Source organism: Habropoda laboriosa, unplaced genomic scaffold (assembly GCF_001263275.1).
Source record: "Habropoda laboriosa isolate 0110345459 unplaced genomic scaffold, ASM126327v1 scaffold175, whole genome shotgun sequence".
Classification (NCBI taxonomy): domain Eukaryota; kingdom Metazoa; phylum Arthropoda; class Insecta; order Hymenoptera; family Apidae; genus Habropoda; species Habropoda laboriosa.
The window spans coordinates 1852686-1878898 of record NW_017100347.1 but is presented as its reverse complement, the minus strand read 5'-3'; the positions used below and the strand labels follow the sequence as shown (position 1 = coordinate 1878898).

Sequence of the window (26213 nt, the reverse complement as noted above, 5' to 3'; positions counted from 1 at the left end):
GTTTTTAAACGAGATTTTAAACACGGGAACACGCGTCCCTTGAATGCAGCTTGAAGTTCGTCGAGATCATCGTAGACACACGAATCTTGTGCCAAGCATTAGAAGTCCGAAACGTACACGAGAAACGGAACACAGGCCGAGTGTTCTCTTCGAAATAACGATAAAAATAAAAATATTTTTGTTTGTGTGAAAATTCAACCTGTTCAAAAACAAGATCGATATAGTATTGTAAATCTCGTGCAGTTTACTCGAGGTTTCGGTTTTTCGTAGAATTTTACTTTAGTCTAGAGTGTTGAACATTGAAACTTCACAAAAATAATTGTCATCGATAAAAACTGAGTTTGTCGAAATAACACAGAATACACCGATATAACTGTAAACGATTTAGGCGTTAACAAATGAGAAAAGTGGTAAACCACGACGAAATACTTATTTTTGTGCAAAAATACGTCTGGTGAAAAATGGAAACGTCGACTTTGTTGTAACATTATTTTATTACGTTAATAGTATACCGCGTGAGAAATATAATTTTTGCTACACGTAAAACGTTGCGATTTACTTTGTTTTTTTTTTTCTCTACTTAGTCTAGTCGGAGGAAACGATTTGTAAATACGCGCCACTGCTCTCGCGATTGTTAGCGGAAACGAACGAGAAGTCCCGAGCAGCAACAATCGCCCACTAACCGGAATGTTCTTCTAAATCTTCCGCTGAAATTTCTCGCGTCAGTCGATTGATCGATTTCATAGCCGCAACACTATCTTTACTTTTTCAAGCTACTTGAGCTATCTAGGGCTGGTACCTCGTGAGTTTAAATCGACCAGCAATGCAATCATGATTTTCAATCGAAAATGAACAAGAAGCGTATATGCGAGAATTTCATTGAATGTCCCTTTCGAAACGAAAGGCGAGAAGAACACACGTGTGAAAAAGTTCGTTTTCTGTTTAAGCGAAAACTATACATATTTGTAAAGTATATTGCGAATACTTCAGGTCAGTTTTGTCGAGACAAGTTGTTTGTTTGGTGTATTGTATTACTCGACGAATATGTAACTTTATTTCGTTATTTATTTATTTATACCATTGATATGCACAGTCAGTCATAAAACTTTCACAAGCCAAAGAGGCGGAGCTAGTAAAAGAAAGAAGAAAAAAAACATACGCGAGAAAGATTTCTTTCCGAGCGATTAATTGATATTATCGTTGCTGTAGTTGTTACCTATCATTATCATCACCGTTCATCATCATCATCACCATTATCATCGTCACTCTTCTTCTCCTTATTATGATTATTATTAATTATTATTATTATTATGAACTTGTGTAATAAATTATTCTTATTATCACCATTGTTTAATGGACTTCGTCAGCGTCAGTCTCGTTAAATAATCGTCGGTAATCGGCTCGTTTCGTTGGATTCGTTCATTGATGTCTCTTCGTGTGTAAGATTGCCGAGATAGAATAGAAGAGAAAGAATCTTTTGTAAATTGTATAAAAAAGAAGTAGAAAAAAGTTGTAAAAGGAACGCGAGAAATATGCGAAAATAAAATTTTGTGAAGAACGTACGGTGTAGTTTCTTTTCCCAGAAGTAGTGCACTTTAAATACGTAATTTTCAAAAAGTAAATTAACGTATAAATGTGTACCAGTAACGCTCGAAAGTTTAGAGCGTATTGTGATTTGAAAAGAAACAAAGTTTTCTTTAAATAAATGCTTAAATTCTTATACAAATGTTACGTTGAAAATATTCCGCTATAGTAATGAAACTGTATTTAATTATAATTAAACGTTATCATCCCCCCCCCCCCCCCGAAAAACAATACGAATTTATGAAAGTATTTTTTAACAAAAAAATCTTCCATTTTTGTTTATAACTGCTTGACACAATTTCGGCATTCTGGCAATTAATTTTTCAATAATTTCAAATCGGTTTTAGATGTATATAATTCCAATTTCAATCTGAAATGATACTTACATAATGTCACTTCAATATATAAATGTAATATTTCCAATAAAGCTACTGTACATGTATGAAAAAGCTTGTTTTATCCAAACAACGAAAGGTGCACCAAACTTTTGAACGATACTGTACATACTCCTTGTAAATCATTATTTCCTTAACATTTAATCACGAATTTTTTTATAATTTGATCATTTGTCCGATTATTCGAGTACAAACATATATTTTATAATTTAATATGATTATAATTAAATGTATAAGTATCTGATTTATTATGTGATAAATCTGTAATTTATATCCGCTTCTGAATTTGACACTGAATATCCATTGGTTTCTAAACCGATTCCACAGAATTGAGCATCATAACCTTATCTCGCTCGCTCTAATTGTTTCTCACTTTGATCTTCGAAGCGTTGCAGGAACGAAAAAGTTGGAGAGAGACGAGAGCAGTCATCTTCCTGCGGTTATTGTATAATAAATTGTTGTTCATATTATTTATTAGTAAGGAGTTACAATTAATGAACATTTGTTGGTTCTTTATCTTTATATGAATGGCAGTGAAACTTCACTTTTCACATACATACATCTTCCATTTTCGTTAATACCAAATACAAAGTTTACAATCACCAAAACATGAATCACATAAATGAATGAATGAATCACATAAATATATTTGTTCTTGCGTATGTACAAATTGTTTTACAATAATATCAAGGAACGGTATATATTCATTCGATAGATGACTTTTTTAGTTGTCCTATTCTCAATATCACGAATCATTGCGAGTTTGGTTAAGGCCACCTTTCGAAATTGTTGCCCTTGTATTTACCACTCTTACAACTGTATCTACTATTAAAATCTGTCAGCATTGTGCATACAGTATTTCCTATAATCATGTAATATAGAACAACTTAATTATAACGATTATTAGGAAACGATATTTGTTTACGTTTTTTTGTTTTCTTTCATCGTTTACGTGTCCCACACAATGTCGGTATCGAAAGTTTTTACGAAATAGAAAACTAAGTGTAAAAGGGCAATTCACGGATTACATAAGTTAGTATTCTCAATACGATACACTTTCTTCACAGTCTTAGGTTAAATATTAATCACTTAATAATAATAATTGTCATACATTTCTCCATTGGGCTATCTATACTTAACATTGGTCCATAGCATACTTTTACCAACTTCCATATTGAGAAAATTGATCTGTCTGATCCATATCAAGATAGGTATCGTTTCAGTTACTGCATAATTTCGTTACCCGATACAAAAAGTTTTATTAGGTAGTGTGCATTATTTTCTCAATAGGTAAGTTTCAGTAAAAGTAGGACTAACAGCCTACACTGTCCTTATGTATGTTTTGAGAATCACTGCGCTCACCGTGTTTTGACCTGCCCTATACTGATGTCGGGAGGGTTGCTCGGCCACAGGGGTATCTCTAATCGTTGATAACTAAAAAATAAAGCTTCAAACGCAATTTTTTTATTATTGATTTTCGTCTTATTCCGGCTTGCAGAAACAGCCCTTAAATTTATTACCAACTGTTGCCGAACACCTTGTATAATCAACTATTGCAAATTAAGGGTGAAAAACTACGTCATCAATTGAAGACTCATTCTTCTTTGAGAATTTACCAAGTATCAGGATAAAGCTACCTTAAATTTCAGATGAGACCAGTTATAGGTTACAATATAAATATATTAAACCTTCGTGTGGTTAATCATTATTACAAGTCATTAGCCTAAGTTCCATCAATGTTTTTACGAAGAGGAATGTAATAACTTTCGTAATGTTTAAATGTGAGTTAATTGCATAAAATGTGATACAAGCTATCTTAAAAATATTGCCAATGTCAGTGGAATAAATAAATTCAGTATTTAAGAAAATGAAATATTTATATGTAAAGTGTATAGAGTGAAATCTCCTAAGAAAAGGAATTAAATAGTAACAAAAATTTAACATAAAAATGATTTGTGAAAAAAACATTTCAAAAAGAGATATTGGAACAATGAACTTTTATTAATTTACTATGTACTTTTATTGTCTACACATCTTTGCAGATTGTTATGTAATTGTTAAATTGTACTTTTCTTTATTCACACTTTACTATAATGACTTCCAATAATAACAATTACATTAAAATTATCCTTTATGATGGTCAACAAATATTAATCGTTTTATTCAATTCGCACTGTTTACGTTAGATTTATCGTAATAATCTACATAATCTTTGGAAAGATTTTGAATTTCTTGTTTCTTTAACAAAAGTATTTTGTTATTGTATATAAAAACCAATAGTAGTATAACGCGTGTAATCCTTGTTTTCACCTGCAAAATTATAATTACAACATATATATATATATATATTGTTGTACGCAACTTACGAGATTCTTATTTTCTTCTCGACCTTTACGTAAAGATCATCGACGACCTTAATAAATCGTCCTCAATACCATTCGTAACATGTAATTAAGCGAGCAGTAAATATTACCATATGGCATTAAAACTTGCAGCAACGTTATCTTTAAACCATTTATTCGCCACTCATACACTATGCTTTATGGCGTTTCGATAAATTTATGTAACTTTAAATGTTTCACTGATGTAATTACAAACAGATAGAGATAATGGAAATAACCATAACGCCATTTCGCCGTTATTAATACTATCATCGATTAACCTTTATGAAATTCGCATTTGCTTCAAAATCATTCTATATTACATTACGGTTTCTTTAAACAGTACGAAAGATAATATTTTTAATCAATATTTCTAAGTACATTACAAGCCTACTGCACAATGACGTACGTTTGTAACTTCTTTGAATATTCAAGTTCCCTTTCTTTAAGTAATCACGTATGAGTAAACGTAACAAGAGGAAGACCTTAGAAGTTTCTATGAAACCATTAAAAGTAAACATTATCCACACGCATTCTTCATACAGCATACATAACCTCTATTTACGCGAGTATTTTACATATTGAAAATAAAAACTACGGTACATGATAAATTTTAACACTGTTCCCATAAAATATAAAAATTAATGATAAAAGTTATATAAGAATGAATAGGTTAACATATCTTTATTTAATACGTAACAACGATATAACAAAAATTTTATTAATAAGTGAATTAAACAAAATATAAATCTATACAGAAAATTTAGGTATCAGTAAAAATCGTACAAAGAAGATGAAATATATTTTTTACAATAAAAAATAACACACAGATCGTGCTTATTAGCATTTTCTTGGTAAGTCACGATTAGTTTGAAATTCAAACTTTGAATACATTGCAGTCGCCAAGGAAATGATTTCATTATGTAAAAAATTTCTGCGATATTTTTGTTACATATTAAATAAAGGTATGTTAAACTATACGTTCTTGTATAATATTTATTCCTGACTTTTACATGACTTTTTACTTGACGTTTACATTTTATGGAAAAAAATTGTTTAAACTGTACTTTGTAAAATTTTACGTGACAGTTACTGTATGTATATCTGAAAAGATATGTATAACTCCGTGCGAAACATGTTACAACGGGTACATATCAAAGCAACATGATTTCGTAGCTGAAAGCTTCCAAGATATTTATATCTTCAAATTTATTATTCAAACTTGCATTTGATAATGCAATATTTCAAAACCTTTCGATTTTAGGTATTAGTTCATCACCAGTTGCAAAAATACTTCCTTACAATTAAACGCTTATATGTATCCTTCTTTTTATTAGCGCTGTTTTCTTTTTTCCCAGTCTCATATAACAAAGTGGCTAAAATGTCAAAGGATTATTTTTTAACGGTGCAAAGGGGAAACAAATCTTACAAATACTTGTTTACATCGGCACCCGTGCCAACCCTATGACTACGAATACACTAACTTTCCCTATAACCACAACTATCACGGACTCATGAATTCATTTTCTTGACTGCTAACAGCGCTTATTTGTTAGCAATTGTAAATGGCACGACTGTATCATTAGCCGCGCGACGCAAAAACACTTCTATTCACCACTTCGTTCATTTGAAGGAATCTCTTTTCTGAAGAAAACCATTCATTTATCATTTGCAACTTGACAACGTCCAACGCTTATTTATTATCCACACAAATTTATAACATTTCAAATAAGCGAAGTTACTTATTCGATAAAAGCGAATCAAGGAAACGGTAAAATGTGACACGTTATTTTTCAAAAAATAACTAATTTCGTGTGTATATTATATGCGCAATATTATATTTGTTGTATAAATTATGTTTCTCATTAATATTACTCAAAGGTGAGATAACGTATTTCTAAACTATTAGTAGAAACTTAACAGGTTAATAAATCTGGGTAAAAGAAACAAAAAGGTTCTAATAAACGTAAGTCTTATAAATGCTTATAAAAGATGTTGAAATTGTCAGCTATTCATTTGAATGTAAGCATCAGTACTTTTTTTCAAAAATAGGCGTATACATTTAAAAATTCGTGGAATCTCGTTTACAGTTTTCAAGTTCTAAGTTCTATTCGTCTGTTAAGGTTCTATCAATAGTTGAAAGACACGCTGTATTTTCAGTTCGTCAAGGAAATAATATTAAAAGACAGGCACCAATGAAATTCACTTTCAGCCTTCTATACGCTTCACCCGGCGAATGCCGGCTCACTTTGACTCGCTTGTTGCAACTGTCGAGAAATCGGATCTTATCACAGTTATATAAACAATGACGCGTCTACTTTGTCGCAGGAAGGATAACTTTAAACGATGCACTGTATAGGCAGTATTCAGTGTAACCTCGAAAAAGTCAGACGTATTCATATTTCTATAGACTACAAAAAAATTAATAAAAAGTTACATTATTTTCGTAGAAAATTTTGTAACCAGGATGTCTGATTTCAACGAAAGTTCTGTTTTTCATAAGCTGCCGCAGTCTACCAGGCGTTGCAAACCGTCACAATAATGAAGTATTGTCAGATAGAGGAACAAGTAGTTTAATGAGCGATAATGTGCCAAAGTTGCAAGGATGTGAGGAAGATATATTTTCTGCAATAAATTCTAACGAAAACAAAACGGATAACAAGAACAATACTGTTTCTGTCCACATATGGCGATATATTGCACCGAAATCTACCAGAGTCGCACAAAGCATTCCACGTAAGAACGCGTTGATAGAAAAAAAGTAACAAAATTGAAATCATTCGAACTATACATGCCTAACAAACCCGGCAAGTATAATATAAAGGTATAGGCCCTTTGTGATTGATAAACATTTTACTGTTATAATATTGACATTTATTTGGGCAAAACGGCAATACTGTGGGAAAAGAAAAAAGTCAACATGTTGTCGAGCAGCTCAGTCATTTTTTAAAAAACTCCGGTCGTAAATAATAACAACGAATAATTTCTAGCGGAAGATTATTGTCTTACTGTTCTCAACCATACTCCATGAGCACATCATATTAAAGCTAGAAAATGATTATAAACCAGAAATAATTACATATTACAGTTCCACAAAAAATGATGTTGGCACACTTGATAAATAACTGAAAGGGTCCACTCATGCCATAGATATACCAGGCGCTGGCCTTTATCCTTATTTATGAAATAGATTAATATTGCCGTTTATAACACCATGGTCATATGGCTCGTAAAATATTCGGAATGAAAAACAGTATTTGTAGACCAACTAATATTAGACAACATAAGTATATGTGTAATTGAAATAGAAAGCACGAATAAAGTGCTTCGTGGTCACGTTCAAAAGGTAATTCAAAGTACTGGAAGACAAATATGAAGGAACGGAGAAACGATTTCAAATCAACCCCAAAAATCAAGGTCAAGATGTTACATATGTATTGGTAATGATACAAAATATAGTGTAAAATACCAAAATTGTTACAAACACGTTTGTAAATCTTACACAGCCAATACCAACATTCAATGTATATATTATAAAAAAAAGCATAATACGTATTAATGTTATTATTTTAAAAAAGCATTTTGAAGAAATAATACATTCAAAATTGAATATAAAATCTTATCCTACAGCATATACATATGTATATCGGAATTTTTATTATGGGTCAAAATGACCCGGCATTCACAGGCCGCCACCTTTTTTCATTTGAAACATTGAAAGTTGTTTAATGGGAGAATTAAAAAATTTGTATCAAAAGTTAAAAGAAAGTCGTTGGTCAAAGAACTTGAATAATGACAATTACAATAATAATGAATACACAAAAAACGATCGTATTCGAGAATGACATAACTTATGAAACAAGCTAATAATTATATTGCACAATAAACATGATTCTCTTCGTCAAATCCTTGTCAACTGTTTTCATGACAGCGAAAATAAAACCTGTTAATTAGAGGTGAAAACAACGAGGAGTCAGAGATGCGCGAGTACTTCAACGGCGGTGACCGGAGGCGTTTGATCACCGCTCAAAATCACGGGTTCCGATTCAGTTTGGACGATCCTGACCAGATTCGCGTCCTTCTTCGATGGTGCGACATTCGTGTTCGCTGCAACGTTCGATCTGGCGCAATAACTCGGCGGCCTGCTTTCTCTAGTCGTGCCGGGAGTTACAATGCTTCCAGCATTCGATCTGTAGGTCGGCGGAGGCGAGGACGTTGGTTGCAGTCGATCCAGAAGCAGCAATCGAAGCCTGTATTCCTGCATGCTCGCCTGAAATTAGATCAATCGTGTTGAAACTCAATTTTATTTCACGAATTATAGTATATACCGTGATGTCTAAAAACAGGTACAAAAAATATACCGGTAATACTTGTAGAAAATTAAACTGATAAGTTACGTAGTGACATCTAACTTTTACATTGAGAAATATGAATGTGGATGAGCTTATGAAATAATGAACATAATTTCGATGAAGCAACGACCTGAAATGCATTGTCTTTGGATTACCAAACATTCCGTATTGTTTCAGATCTCAGACGTCAATCATTAATAATTTACAAACAACCTTTTTGTACTGTTTCAATGCATGCAATTAATCCAAAATATACATTCTTCACTATTATGTGTTAACATTTCCAAAATTGGTATTCAGATACTTTAATTATTCTACGAACTTAAAAATTCTTGATATCCGTGCACGAAATATTAAAAAAAAGAATTGTGTGAAACTTTTCGAAACACCTTTCGATCGGAAAAAAGAAGATTAGAAATGAAAAGGATAAAAAACAGAAGGAGAATCGAGAATATACCCGTCAAAAGAGTTTTACAAGTGCGCGCAATAAATCTAATTTGAAAACAGGATAGAGAACAGCTGTCTGAAATCTTTCAAACTCGCAAGGGGTGAAAGATATTCTTAGAATGTCACCTGATAACTGGGAGGTGGCGTTCTAAACTGGAATTCCGGATAAATCATGGCAGCGTACGGATGAATCGGCCTCGCCGGCGGGATTCTGCTCGAGATCCCCGTGAAACCAAAGAAACTGCCGCAATTTTCTCGACTGGTCACTCGCCACGCTACAGCGCTCACGGTTACCAGAACCACTCCTATACCTGTAACATAACACGTCTTGTTATAGCGTACGCTGGTTTCCCTCGAAAATCAAAATATTCGATGAAGCATTTTACGAGAATATAGTAACAATATTGACACCAGTTATTCCTTAAATATAATCATGTAAAATTTAGCCAGCTAACAGTTTAATTAAAAACACAAACAAAATAGACGTATTTATTCGTTTATATTCGTTGCTAGAATTTATAGTATCTATACGTAGCTTTACAAATCACTGAACACTTACTAGTTTCTAACAAAATATCTATTGAGGTTAGTTTTTATGAAGATCTTAAGAAAAAATATAATTTACAATTATTCTACAAGACAGACAGAGCTAGTTTTATTTTATAACTTGGATCACTTTATTGTCTCTTCTGGAATTACTACGAAGGCCGGTAGATGACGAAGAGGAATTTACATACAGGGTGATTTTCTCGTTAGTTAAGCTAAAAGCAGTGCCGCCGATCACATCGCGACGATAACGCCGCGTCGGTATGTGTGACCGGTCTTCACCCTACAGAGGCCAGTCGACAGATCGCACATACCGACAGGGCGTTGTCGTCGCGATGTGATTGGTGGCACTGCTTTTACGTTAACTAGCGAGAGAATTACCCTGTACATCCTAACGATTATACAGAGTAGGTACGTAAGGCTAACAATAAGCAGTCAAGCGAATTGAAACCGGGCGACTGAACGAAGAGGCTAACTGGGTGACTCGGAAGTTGTCAGTATCGCAGAAACCGTCCAGGAGCAGAATGAATGTCCAGGAGATAGTTATTAACTGGTGTAAAACAAATAAGACGAAGAAAAAGCAATCTTGAGTGCACCGTTTAATGCAACAATGCCACAATAAAGGCATGTTCGCTGCATTTTTCAAAGATACAAGAAAATATGAAACCAAGTTTTACAATTTTATAAGAATGTCAATAAAATCATTTGACGATTTGTTAAATATATCAAGATCATCAATAACATTTGGGAACTGTGTCTGCATTGCTTCTATCATTTCGGTTGATTCACATTTGTTTCTGTGAGTCGCTCAGAAAATTGCTCGTCGTGCGAAAGCATGCATCTGAATCGATGCACCTCATTAGCCGAGTGGCTGATAGCCCACGTGTTGCTCTTGTAGTCACCGGCTACTTGCTATACAGGCCGATGCAAAAACATTATCCCCCTGCAATATTTCCGTTATTTGTAATAATATGGAAAAGTGTTATATACGAAAGTTGCATGATATAGAAAGGGACATAATGTAATGTAAATACTTTTTACGTGCGATAAAAAGAATATAGCATTTCACCTAAAACGTAGAGATAACCTTAAAATCTTCTTTATACTTCTACCCACGTAAAAAGTATTTTACATTAAATTATATCCCCTTTCATATAATGCAAGCTTTGCATATGATACTTTTTCATATTACTACAAATAACGGAAATATTCCAGGTGTACAAAGTTTTTGCATCACCCTGTATAGTTGCGGCGTTTCCGTGCGTAAGCTCTAATGTATTCTCACGCACCTAGTAGTGACCAGTGTACATAAATACATGAAAAAAGTGTTTACGGTTCAACTGTTCGAAGATGTGAAGAAAATGATAAGAAACGTCGCTGCAAGGTCTTTTTTCCAGGTTTCAAGGCCACCGGTGTTTTTTTTAAATATTATAGTACTTTTTTTAATTATCTTAAACAGTCCTTGAAGTAAAAGTTACCACTAGAAACGAACATCTTATGTTTAATATTTGTATATGCTTATCATTTTAATAGGTGAATATTATCGATCATTTTCTTTCACATGACCTTCTTGCTTCTAATAATAGATACCTTTCGAATTCAGTACATTACGAAGAAAACGATTACGCGTAACACGAAATTCAGCACGGTCCGATATATGAATAAACTCGTTGAATATGACGGTTCGTTAACGTAATTGAAGCAAGAAAAGTAGGTAATTTAACGCTGTCCAAGTAGTATCGTGTGAAATTCGATCGACACTTTCACGACGGGAAATCTAGATGCACGTGTTAAAGAAAATTGCACAAATCTCATAAATTTCTGACAGATGTAAAAAATTCAAATTCTCGTTAAATTCTCAACTTTTAGTTTTAGGAGTCTATTGGTTCGTCTATCGGTTTCACTTCGAGAAATCCCCTGAATTTTCTGTTTCATGAATCTCACGGTCCTCCCACGACGTTGATCTCTGTAGGTTAGAGCATTCTCCCATTGTGAGAGGCATTCTATGCCGGTCACAGGTCACATGCCCACGTTTAGAAAGTAACTGTTGCGAGCATGGTTCCCCTTCTTCCGTAGCGCCATGATCGGTTAATCTGGTCGACTCTTGTGATTTCTCACTGCCGCTATTCCGTATTTCATAACTCTTTCTTTCTCACCTCGATGCTCTCGTCCCTTTGCTATTTCCTCCTTTGCACGTTTTTTCACCATTAAGTACCTATTTTAATAACCCGATGCTTATTCATTGCGCAAACGTGTGTTTGATATTAAAACACAGGACATTGTTAATTTTACCACTCGAATAACGCAGGAGATGATTTTTATCATCTGAAATATTTCTATTTTACTCTTTTAAGAGGACTTTTTTTTTAAGAATGCTGTATTTTATTTACCGGTAAGCGATAGCCACTTTGAAGACGAATTATGTATAATCTATATAAATATATACAGAGTGTTCTGCTACTCTTGGAAGAAAATTTTGGGAGTGATTCTAGAAGTCGATATAAGGAGAAAATCAAGATTAAAAAAATTGCATTTGAAGCTTCGTTTTTTAGTTATTAACGTTTAGAAATATTCCCATAGCCTAGCAACCCTTCCTACATCAACGTATACATATAGGGCGCGTCAAGGCGCGCAAAGTACAGTGATCCTCAAATCCAACGCACATGGCCGGCACCTTACCTCGTACAAATCGTAGAGAAGAAGACATTCGGCGCCGTAAATGATATTACCGACTTCTGTGGCACTACCGTTTGCTTCACCACGACACAGGTGCATGTAGGAAAGTTCTTCCATTGTGTACTGCAAACACAACGTACACTATGCACACAACAAACACAATACACGCGACCAAAGACAATCACTGTACACTACATATTCGCATACACACGCGCACGAACAAAACTAAAAAAGGTAAAGACAACTAAAAAAAAACTAAAGAAAAATAAATTAAACCTACATTAAAAGTACACTAAAATGTAATAAATTAAATTCAACCGATTATACCGAAGAAAAATTAATTAACTTATTATTCCATTGTATAATTTGAAGAAAGAGATAAAAATAAGTGTTCTATGCGCGATGGATAAGTACAAGATGGAAACCTTTCTGCGTATAAACGTAGAGTTTGTCGTAAACATTGTTGGCTTTCACTGTAAATTAAAATCACTTCGACACTACTAAATCTATCACTTAGTAATATTGACGAAAAAATAAATAATCATTCACTCTAACTGTACAGTTTCGTCCGTTCTACACTCGGTGATATTTACACTTGAGGAACTGATATGTATCCAGTAACTATAAAAAATATTTATTACCTTCAGATGAAAATATCTTTTTATATTCTGTAATGGTATAAAAAAAAATATACCATAGCAGTTGAAAAAACACCAATGACCTTAAAAAAAAAAAAAAATCATCTGAAGAGATTTTTCTTTTTATTATTTTTTTATTCATCTCTTCAAACACTTTAACTCCACCTTAAACAGTTTTATCATTATTTACATGACCCACGCTGTATATTAAAGAACTGGAGTTCTATACAGTATACGTTGATGATATGAACATGATATACTGCGGCAGTGAAAACAACAGAAGTTGAGACAAAAATAAAAATAAACATGAATGAAAACAGAACCTAAATATTCGAATAATTCAAAAAAAAAAAAAAGTTAAGTCTTACCAATCATAAGAAGAGCCACAGCAATGTGATCGCGACCTGAAGCTCTAAGGGCTCCCAGTAGTGCGCCAGCGCCCGCACATACGAGACCCACTACGCCAACCCCGAGTATGGACCAACGCACAGGAGGGGAACTGAGCCCACAACATTGTTTCGGTACTGCGTCCCTGCGAGACAAGAGTCAACAGTTGGAATGACTCGTCGACATGTAACTTCCAGTAAGTTGATAAGTTACTCCAATATGTTGGTCCTGTACTATGGTTGACTTACGTTTGACTATGATCATCAGTTTTCTCATGCACATTAGCAATTCCGTCACTTTGTATACAATTTTAAGTTCACATCGTCTACCTACTATCTAAAAAAATTCCTCGACAATTCGTTAATAGAAAAAAACTTTAACATTGAAAATCAACTTGAGAACATATTGGAAGAATATTTTAATTGCAAGAATGAGAAATTTTACATAAAGCGGATAAATAAATTTCTAAGTACTGTACCACAGATTAATTGATAAAAGTTTCATTGAAAAAATCTTGATTTACTTTCATTGAAAATAAAACGGTAGCACTTTCCCATCATCCTAATGTCGGTATTATACATGTAGAAGTATAGAATTCTATATTTCGTGTACGATTATAGGATATCCTGTTCTACACTCTATTTGTAATTTCATAATTGCATTTAGTTCTAATTCTAACCACTACTAATGTTGTAATCTTATTCTATGCTGAATCGGTAAGGTTGGCAGCGATACGAAAATGGTAAGGGGGCTCCAGAGCCCCCGTAACGTGCACAAAAAATTGTATCGAATAATAAATCTATTCTGTACCATGTTTGTGCCTATAATTTCATAGTTACATTTAATTCTAATTCCAATCACTACTATTTAGTGTTGTAATCTTCTTCAATGCTGAATCGGTAATGTTGAAAGTGACACGAAAATGGTAAGGGGGCTCTAGAGCCCCCGCAATATGGACAAGAAAGTACATTGAGTGATAAATCTATTCTACACCTCCACTGTGATATTATATTTTATATTATCATTTCCATAATATCAGTCGTGTACACAGTATGTCTCATTTAAGCGTATACACCTTATTTCTCTAACTTTTGAAAATGAGAAAAAGTTTGTCACACAACAGTTGTTTGATTTGATAGAGAAAATTGAATAGAACAATTGAATTTTTTTAAGATTGTTATTTATAGCGATTTCAAACTTTGTGTTTAAATGGAACCATAAATTTCTATTATTCGTAGTTTATTACGTATTTCAAGATGCATTTATATTTTTACGAATATTGATGGCAAATGTCAGGCTTAGTTAATGTCTTCTATTCATAACGTAGAAACAATGGAGCTGAATCACAGCTTTCGTTTATGGGCATGATTGCATTCCGAAAATGATTTATTTCTAATAAGTTGATCTCAGAAGTGACTCGAGGAAACACATGTTTATCAATGTGAAAGTTTAAGAGTAATTATGTAATTATTGTAACATAATGTCGTTTACTAATAAAGAGAAAGCAGACTGCGTGTTTCTCCGGGGCGATGGATATTTATAGTATTGCGAAGTTTTTAACAAATTCTATCAATGCTATCCTCCTAATCGACTAAAATCGATTGCCATGGCAGTTTTCGATTGGCGATTTTGCGCCCTTTCAGAAGTTAGGGATTCTTTGAGACTCTGTTTAAAAATGTCTAATCAAATTGATCTTGAAACAGTGCATTTTTTTCGCGTGTTCTCAAAAAATAAAAATATCGAAAGTATTTTTAGCACATGATACCCTGTAAAATTATACGCGAAAATTATAGTGAACCGTAAGAGAAACACGTTATACATGTATAATTACCTGCCAAAAGCAGACACGCTAGTGGAAACCGGAAACGGTAGACCAAGACTGAGACCCCTAAGACCCAAATGAGGAGGCGGAGGATGGAGAAATCCTCTGGTGGGAGTGACCAGCGGTACTCCCGGTGCAGTTGAGGAAGCCTGACATCCTGGTGATGTTCCAGGATAAGACGGTAGCATAGAGCATGATCTCAAAGCTCGCCGGTGTTGCCTACGCATCCGCCTCTCTCTTCTCCGAGCACCTCGAACACCGTCGAGTTCCTCGAGTGCCTCTGGACCATTTTGCAGTGGCAATTCCGTTTGTGCCTCCGTTGAAGTGAAAGACCGCCCGTTATCTCGTGATTCCTGGAACGTTTCACAGAAAAATTAGAGCATTTGCCAATAATGTAAACTTATTTCTCTTGTATAATCTTCTTTGAAATAATCGAAAATGTATATATCAGTTTAATACAATATATAGTGAATCTATTTACACACATAAATTTCGCTGTTGTAACTATCGTCAAATAAGATATAAAATGATTTCATATCTCATCAAGATTTCAGCAAATAATACATTCAATTTCTTTCAATGCGAAATATAATAATAATGTAGGAGTTGAGAAAAAAATTTGAGGGACCCAACGGAGGAAACCGAACCCACACGACCTTCCCGTGTTGGCAATAATGTAGAAGTTGAGAAAAAAATTTGCGGGACCCAACGAAGGAAACCGAACCCACACGACCTTCCCGTGTTGACAAACCAGGATTCTGCGCACTACGCCAACGCGCCCCCGGTTTTTTGCCTCGTTTTTTGCTCGTACAGACTCGGTATGGAAGCCCCGACCCCACAAAAAATGGTTAACGATAAAATTAGAAAAATATGGAATACACGCAATTAGTAATGGAAAGGCAATGTTTACTACTAAATCATGATATTACAAGTATACAGACAGGGTGGAGCAGAAACTTTGTCCACCTGAAATATATCCATTATTTGTAATAATATAGAGAAATGTTATATACAGAACTTGTAAGATATGATAGGGGGACATAATGTGATGTAAATACTTTTTACGTGGGTGAAGGCGTAGAGGAGATTTCAGGGTCATCTCAATTGTTTGAAATGAAATGCCATATTTTTTTTAACGTTGTGTAATAGCCGCTGTTGTGGCAATTTCAGCATGCTATCGTTAAAGGTCATTGAGAGTCACTAAAGACCGTAAAACAATTATTATTACTTTTGAATTGTAGAATTGCGGATACGCCTTATCATCACTGCATTTATTCTAGCTAATGCAGTAATTCATTGACTCTTACGTTTATGTAAATAGATAGTCTTGCCACAATATTTACGTTCTAATAATACATTACGTACAGCTACGAACGTGAACATTGTGGCAATTCACGACACAGCGTGGAATATCAGTAGTTAGTATCAATTGATTGCTGAGTCAAATATCACTGTGATAATCAAGATGAAATTTTCTTTTGAAGAACATATGAATATTATCCTCATTTGTTAAGAACAAGAATATTTTAATAAATGCACATATTACATTTGTACGTATTACGTAATACCTTTGTTTACCATTGCATGTACGTATACATTTGTAACCTGCATTTTGTTAAAATCGTACAGCATGAGTGTTCTTTGAGGAAGTAGTGTACTAATAAAAGGGTTAAATAAATCAATAAATAAATATTATACACTTTTATTTGATAAATCTTGCAATCATTTTACATAAATCTCCGTTTATAAATATATAAACAATGTGTTATTTATAAATTTAATAGGCAATTTTTGTTTCACATATGTATGTAATTGTAAAATTAAACATGTGTGTTGTTCACATAAAGAAATTTATAATCACGAAATTACAGATTGATACATTTTTTAAATATTGTAAGAAATTCATAGACAAAATGTATGTATGTATATCATTCAGACTTTTCGCTTACAAAGTAATAATTCTACGCGTATATTCACCTTATTTATTCATAAAAATAAACGTGAATTTCATAGTTTTGTAATATAAATGACAGGCATTTATGTAAAATATAAAATTTCTAAAGGTGTCATGGTAAAATTTTTAAATTTGCAAAAAATTTCATAAATATCCCAAGGAACCCACAATATCAATGATCATCATTTTAGTTATGTTCCGTTTAAAAAACAGAAAATTTGTTACATCTTAATATGTAAACTGCACGATTTTATTTGTAGCATACAATTAAAACCATTTAGTTTACTTTAACAAAGAGAGGATACCATCGCATTTTGTGTGAGATTGAATTTAAATAACACAATAGATTTACAGAAACATTAGTAGTAAGCCATTACCATAAAAAAATAGACACAAACATTACAATTTTAATATCGTTAGATTGAAATCCTTTTGAATGATAGTTAATACGAATTGAAAAATTTCGTTATATAAAAAAACAAATCTACTAGGAGTATTTACCTTGTAAGAAATAAAATTATTATCAAAACTTAATAAATCTAGAAAGAAAAATCACTCAACCCGAAAATTCTGATTTTAATAAAACTTTATAATATGTTTGTAAAGCCTAATGGAGTATGCAAGGAACAATTTTCTTTCAGCGAGTGAAATCAACCCTATTGCAAAGCCTAATGGAGTATGTAAGGAACAATATTTTTTGACGGAAAATCACTTTCAGCGAGTAAAATCAACCCTCAATTTTGTGAAATCAACCCTACTGCAAAAAGATTTGTCCATGGCGCGTAATTTTTAAGCAAACAAGTTTTTTTGTTATTTCGCATGTAAATATTTAACAGTAAGAGATAGAAACCACTCGTTATGTACAAAAAATGTATCATTTTGAACGATTTTCTATTAATTAAACCTCAGTTGCCATAAACAATTATTTACCGTTGTACTCATAGATATGTACACCTTTACGTGATATCTGATTTCATTTGCATTTTTCAACATGTAAAAGCCGCGTTCTATTTGTTCAAGAGCAACGAACGTCTGTTTTATATATTATTTCACTTTCAAGAAAGATTTACGATAATGGAAAAGTTTTTATAAAAGTTTATACGAGGAAAAAACATAAAAATGAAAATATAATAGGATTTAATACGTTCACTGCTGATCGGATTTGTATTACATACACACATTATATGCTAACAAATAATTTTCATACAAAATGTAATTTCTATGTTATAAAACATTATATACATATGTGCTTTACATGAATTATTACGAAACTGTTCTTTTTTTTTCTTTTTTTTTTTTTCAAAATTTCTTGATTTTTAATTTGCGTCCCACTAGCGTGACACGGATCCACGTCGCACGCATGGTAACGGTCGACTTGGATTCGAGACGCCCGCAGTGAACGTGTTCTCAATTAGATTTATTGCAGAATTGATCAGCATGCTGATAGACAGCATCGTTAGTAAAATGTTCTTTCATCAAAGAACGTGTCTAAAATAACAATCTAATATAATCAACCTTATAAAATTACATAGAAAAAAATGCTAAAACTTTAGGGATTGATTTCACCATCTAAAAATGTTTCTCCACAAAGAAAAACCTGTTCCTTGCATATACTTCGTTATGCTTTCTATACACACGAAGTTTGTCTATTGTCTGAAGTTAAAATCAAAATTTTTAAGGTTAGGAGACTTTCCTTGTAAGCAGCTATTCACAAAACTCTGCACAAGGTAAGTCAGATCCCTTTCACGAATCTTTTATCATTTGAAATTCATTTCCAAAAATTTGACAAAAGAATACGTTAACGAGAGAACGTTCAACATGATATAGAAAATAATATAGGAAATAGTACCTGCGGTCTGTTAAGCTGGTTGTTCCTGGCATTATCAACAGTTGCACCACTTACTGCAACGACACTGACAGGCCTCGGGGCATTCTCGGATAGAGCCCCGGCCATTGTACGACTCTGAACATCGGACTCCAGTGTGTAATGCACCGTCCCTCTTTCTTTTTTCGACCTCCCCTGCTATCGTGCTTAATCCAAAAACTTCACGCTCCTTTTTCCAGTCTTCTCCCTTTTTTCCAGCTGTCTTCCCGCGGCTCGTTTATCACTGTGTATTTTTCACGACGCGCCTTTCTCTTTCCTCTGTTTCGATTGAGTACTCTTTTACTATGTATCTCTTTTTTCATTCATTTCGCATGAAACGCCTTTTTTTCTTTCACATTCCTTTATCGCTCTTCTTTTATCTCTTTTCGTTTCATCTTCTTCCGTTGTTACTCTTCGTATACTACCACCACGCTGTACCGTGATCCGTCAATTTCCCCCACCTGTTCCTACTCTGTGATAGGGATGTAAATTCGCTCTTCCTACTTCTACTTTTATTTTTGCTTTTGCAGACAACACCTTTCCTGTTCTCTTGCTTTCAAACACTCGTGTCCTCCCTTGTCTTTCGTTTCCCATTCATGTTGTATTACACCACCGCTTTGACGCACGCCATCATTTCAGTGTTTGACAGAAAGAGCAACTATAGGTTACATGTCCTCTTATTAGTGCGTTACGCGTTTCGATCACTTTTTCCGCTTTATTTTTTTCACTAAAGTCGTTACCTCAGCTATTTACTTTTGATCTCACTTTTCTTCTCGTTAATCTGTGAACTTCACATCTGTGTTCGTAGATTATGGGAAAAAGAACTCGTGCGCCGTTAATTCAATGCGACGAAACCTTCCTCTTCTTTACACTTCCTTGACTTACTAATTACAAGTGTCATTTTAATTCACATTATCACTCGAGTGAAACAAAAGGAACGGAAACACTTGTTATTTCAATTTTGTTTAGAAATCTGTCACAAAGCGAAGTTTCATGGAATAGAACAAAGCTGCTCAACAAGGTAACGTTTATAACCGTTCTTTCGCGATAAGAGTTCGAGGAGAAAGCGGATGAACGATTCTCGTTCCTTTTCATTAAGCGCTGCGAAAAATGGTGAGATCATAATAACACGTAATTCGATTTTGTTCGCCACAAATTCGATTCTGGTCTCCCCGCTTTTCCGCGTAATGAACACACATCGAAACCTATGAATAGGAAACGCACCATGTCGGCGATACTTTTCTTACACGTTTCTTCACGTCCCTTTCCCGCGCATTCTCACGAGTGAACGTTGGAAAGTATTCCGGCAAGCATTTGTTCGTAAGACGTTGCTTCACGAGATCGATTCGCGTGCGATGAGAATACGCAGTGAATAACTATCTTTAAAATTCCTAATATTTATTGTGCCTATATCTTGACAGAAAACAAACTTGTACAGAGAAGTCAGTGTTATTTCAAGTTATCGAGTACCCCGAATACTTTACTATTAACACAAGCACGCCTACCATGAAATAAATAGATATTAGAATAGATACATATATAAAATTTTTAAACGAACCGTCCGAAAATAAGTACTTCAATAATGAATTTGATTTTTTTGTGAAATCTACATAATCTACGAACAAATAATTTTCAAAGTACACATTATACCTGAATTATATATGTACATCTAAATCTAATATGTGATAAAATTGCTTTGTTCTCATTTTCTACTCGTTCCCCATGGGTAGAACAGAGAATGAATTGACCTCGATATTGTTAACGCTGCACGAGCATAAAATTTCCGTAATAGAATTTAGCGTTTTCACCACGATGAGCATCAACGATGAAACTCGTAACTGACCTGAAACCAACTGTACGGTAACGTTTACGTTGCAAATTATCGTCGTACTCGCAACTGACCGTTTTGAGAAACGGTACTTCTTGCGCTTGTGTGTTTCTATATCTTCGCCCGATGATTCACGTGATTCATTGGTATAACGATTTTAGGTGAAAACTTCTCTCCGTTATAAAAATTTCTAATATTTATTATGGTTGCACTTTTGCTTCTGTTTATTTGTTACATGGAACTTGACAAATCAACTATTCCGCGAATTTTAATCATTTTTTAAAGTATGTATTGCAGATATTTTACAGCGTTGTATATATTTTTGTACGTCGGTTAACGTTAACAGACTACCAAATGAATTAAAAGTTATTTAGTGTTAGTTTCGTTGAAAGTGTGACGAGATAAATGACATGGAACGCAAAACACTTTTCTGTCTCTATCGTTTGAAAACAATGAAATGTGGTAAGATCAAAAATAAAGAACTCAAGGAAGAAGGATTTTAATAAAATATTCGACAATTTTTTAATCGATACTACAAACTATTCGAATGTCTATTGATTATCGTTAAAACATTTTAAAGAGGATACTTTTTGCAATGATTTGAATTATAATCAACGAAGGAGATACTGTTATTAATCAATCAACAAGCATTTGGTACAAAATAGTGAAAATTACTGAAACAAAGTAGTTAATATGTGCACAGGCACGACGTACGCACGTATACATACGTATTTTCGAAGCAACGCGATATTACATTTGAAGGCATACGCTTAACACTTTTATAGCGAAGACAATAGGAGAATCGGCAACCCTTTAACCTAATTCTTAAAGCACTGTAAGTTACTAAAAAAACCTCGATAATCTACTTCGGAAAAAAAGGATTCGCGTGAAACGATCTCGTGGCAATGAGTAGCAGCTAGTATGGAAGGTAGCCAAGTAGAAAGAAGCCATTCTTTACCTCGAAATCATATGCGGTCACACCTTGCACCAGTTAATTTACCTTTTAAACAAACTGGTCACCTTTAAAACATTTGATAGTGATCATTTTCTACACTTTTGCACGAAATTTTCACTAACGTCCATAAAAAACATGTCGAGACACGGTTCCACGGTTTTGAAACAAACACCTTTAAAAGCGACACATCTTGAACCACGATAGCGGCTCCACTAGTGCGCGAAGTATAGAACGTATCTCTGTACAAAGTGCAGAACCTTCGTGAGCGCACTCACACAGCTGAGAGTAGAACTCAACTAAGTGAGACCACCAATCGTCTGTCAGCTCCATTTGAAAGCGAGTAAACTTTTACATCGTGCATTAGAATGTGATAAAGGTATATACTGAGAATAAGGAGAGATGGTGTAAAGGATGAATGCAAACGAGTGAGAGAAAAAGACATAACGCTTAAGATAAAGTAGAAACAACTATGTCGTTTTTTGACCCCTTTTTCAACAGCTGGATTTTTTAACGTATATGTTTTTCTATTATATCTTTCTGCGTCAAAAAATTATTCTTTATGTTTCGTTATTATATATAATTTCAACATTTTTAAAATACCAGAAGAAAAATTGGGATTAAAATAAGCTATAAAGCTTAATTATTATCAAAGTCTTCATATGTTCAACTGAAATTACTGTTTTCATTCTTTATATTGTAAAGTCGTATTATTTTTATAATTTTGCAAAATGCACATGTTAGAAAATGTATTTGTACAAACATTAATGTTTTATACATATTATAATTATATGATAAAATTCGTTGTCTTGCATAAAGAATGAAATTAATAGATTATATGAAAATAACATTGTAATAATATAATTTTTGGAAAACTGTTATTTGTAGGTATAAGTACTATAATAATATTGTAGTAATATCATTACAAATGACAAGTCACATTACAGGAAAATGTAAATTATTTGTAATTAACAAAATATTTCTTCAGTTCTTTATAAAATTAAAAAATCATTATGGTAGTATGATGGATGGACTATATACTTGCATTATTAGAACAAATAAAATTTTATTTTACTTTTAATGTTCTCATTCAAAGGAGCCTATAAGTACAGTAACCACATTTTCTGGAAGAAAATAAAGGACAAACCTAAAAATTTTAGGGCTTTGTTCCAACATGTTTCAAATCAGTTTATGTCTGTCAGTAATCTGTGTATTATGAAATTTTTTTGCATAGTATACCAAAATGAAATGCACAGTTTTCTTATATGTTTCCATTTTTAAAATTGAAGAAGTTCTTAAAAACTGAGAAATTACAAACATTGTACTACATATAACTTGTGTTGTATAATGCTATATGTTGTATGATGTTGTATGACCCCTCTGAGTAAAAGCATTAGAAACAAAAAATATTTGAATTGTTTCAATGATACTTGTGATAATTAAGGTGTTCAAGTTATGCTGCCTACCTTGTATAAAAAGATTTAGAGTATTAAAATTTAATAAGAAACTATACAAATTTTAGAAGACATAAAATATTTTTGTCATAGTACCAATGCCATAACTATTATTGTATTCATACTTAAAGTTTTTAACAATTAAGACTAAATATAATATAAATTTCATAATAGTATAATTACATCTCTCCCATCAAATTGTATGGAACCAGTACAAAATAATCATTCAGGAGTTTTTTAGGAAATAATTGCAACACAGTATAAATATTTCTACAAATATATCTAAACATTATCCATTCATGAAAAATTAGATGAAGTCCCTTGCTATAATTTTCTGTAATATGTACATTCTGAGCTTTCTTACTTTTTTGAATAATTAATAGATATCATTCACAATTTTTTAACAATTTTAATTTCAAAATAATTTTAACAAACAAGACTGAAAGTATAAATTCTTATACTTATTTTATTTATTTTCACACAAAAAACTACTAAATTATAGACATACACCTTTGTTATATTTTATTTCTAACATGTATTAAATACTATTAAGGTAAAATAATATACTTTTCAATGTTATGTATAAAAACAACCAATACAATTAAAATGAATTTTAAAGTTATAAATTTAAGACTGTTAATTAAGTTAAAAATAAAAATAACATCCAATTTTTTAACAGTAAAAAAAGGTTAAAAGGTAACAACTTCATCTGTGATATTTATGAAAATATAAAACCATCAAAACTTGAAAATATTTTGATAAATTGTGTGCATATCATAATAGTTAAATGTTATACTATGAATTGTAACAAATTTGTACATAATATTTGTGAACTCCAGTACTTCTCTATTTTAGGGAATTCTAAATTCAAATATACATCGTTTATAACAATTGTATAACAGAAATTAGTACAATGTACAATACTTACAAGTATTAATAGAATTTTATTGATAACTATGTTAATAATTCATGAAACTTGTTATAATATTATAGAACTAATATTTTTACTGCAGTGTTATATTAACATTATCATTACTTCTTCATAAAAAATATATTAAAACTTGTCGAATTTTTAATTAAAAAATAAGATGCTGCCCTATTTAATGCACGATCATTTTTTAAACAATCCATCATTGATATCTATAATTTAATATTTGGGAAATAAACACAAATTTACAATTATTATTGCTCAATAATTTTATATTGAAGGTGCTACAATTTACACAAACATATGACTGCTCAGATGTGACATATACAATTTGCACCTAAGTTTTTAAGGAAACTTATTACCTAAAAGTGACGAAATTTAATGTATCAGACTTTAATAAATTTCTTTATAAGTACTATTCCTTCTTTCATAAGAATCATTATTTTATTCATGTTACTTAGAACGAAATTTTTTACAGTAGGAAATATTTTTTTTTCCATAACATCACAATAATATTATTTTTTTTATATATATATGTTTCAACTCTTTATTTCCTATTTATATTCATTATGTGTGAATTAATATTCAGATAATGGAGATGAAAATATTGTATCCCTTATTTTGTATTGCTGAAGTACGAGAATCCCCAATTCCTTCGTAATGAAAATCCTACACAGGGTGTCCTGTAACTCTTCGAACGTCCGGAAATGGGGGGTTGCTGGGGTGACTCTGAACAACTTTTTCATTTATCAAAATGTTGTTTGAAGCTTCGGTTTTGAATTATTAACGAAAAACACTGGCCAATCAGAGCGCGTGTAGAGCCCGCGCCCAGGCACTAGCGAACAGAGATTCACCCGCGCGCTATCGTGAACGACGCGTACGCGTGACTTCTCGGTTATCGATCGCTGTAAAAAAAAATTGACTTTGCACAACTATTTTTATAAAGCTTAAAGAAATGTTTTTTTGCCGTCATTCCGATGTTTGTATAACAATACATACAGTGGAGGACAAAGGTATTCAATACATCCTATAAGAAAGAATAACTTTTTTAAAATTGGGCCAAACGACTTGAGTATTTTTGAGAAGTTAGAAAGATTAGTTTACTAGATGACGTGTACAAAGAATTTTGAAAAAATTGCAATTTGTAGGAATCGTGAAGAAAATTATAAAGATCACTGTTTACAACTTTTTCATCTGGGCTTGTAATGAAAATTTAAAACATACGTTTTGTAGATCTATATCTATCAATGACACGCACGCTGAAAATTTCATCGAAATCGGTGGATGGAGAAACAAGCGACAGGCATCGAAAGATGTAAGAATCTGCAGATTTATTACAGTTTTACGCTGAAAGTCGTGATACTGCGATTTTCACAATCTTTAACCGTTTGTAGCTCATAGAAACATTAACCGATTTCGATGAAATTTTCATCACATAGATCTACAAAACGTATTTTTTAAATTTTCATTACGAGCTCAGATATGAAAGTTGTAAAAACGACCTTCGCTATTTTCTTCGCGATTCCGACTAATTGCAGTTTTTTAAAAATTTATACAACCGTCGGAATGACGGCAAAAAGCCATTTCTCTAAGCCTTATAAAAATAGCGGTGCAAAATCAAATTTTTTTGACAACGATCGATAACCGAAAAGTCACGCGTACGCGTCTTTCACGATAGCGCGCGGGTGAATCTCTGTTCGCCCGTCCCTGAGCGCGGGCTCTACGGGCGCTATGATTGGCCAGTGTTTTTCGTTAATAACTCGAAAACGAAGCTTCAAACTACATTTTGGACAAGGAAAAAGTTGTTCAGAGTCACCTCAGCAACCCCCCATTTCCGGATGTTCGAAGAGTTACGGGACACCCTGTATAATAAAATAATTAGTAACTTTTTTTGGGTGTATACTAAAAAACAATAAAAAGTGAGTCTGTCAATTAGTTTTATTTAATTATCTTTTTTGTCATATTCAATGAACCAAGTAATGTATTTAACGTGCTTTTAAACAAA

General features: G+C 32.9%; 1 protein-coding gene across 1 annotated transcript; it reads right to left on the bottom strand.

Moving 5' to 3' along the window:
• Positions 1-8333: 8333 nt before the first annotated feature.
• LOC108574613 lies at positions 8334-19911 on the bottom strand. Its single transcript, XM_017937233.1, has 5 exons — positions 19032-19911; positions 15238-15581; positions 13388-13551; positions 9286-9470; positions 8334-8630 (listed from the first exon to the last, which is right to left on the bottom strand). The coding sequence occupies exons 1-5, from the start codon at positions 19134-19136 to the stop codon at positions 8334-8336; spliced, it is 1095 nt and encodes a 364-aa protein (XP_017792722.1). The 5' UTR covers positions 19137-19911.
• Positions 19912-26213: the final 6302 nt, after the last annotated feature.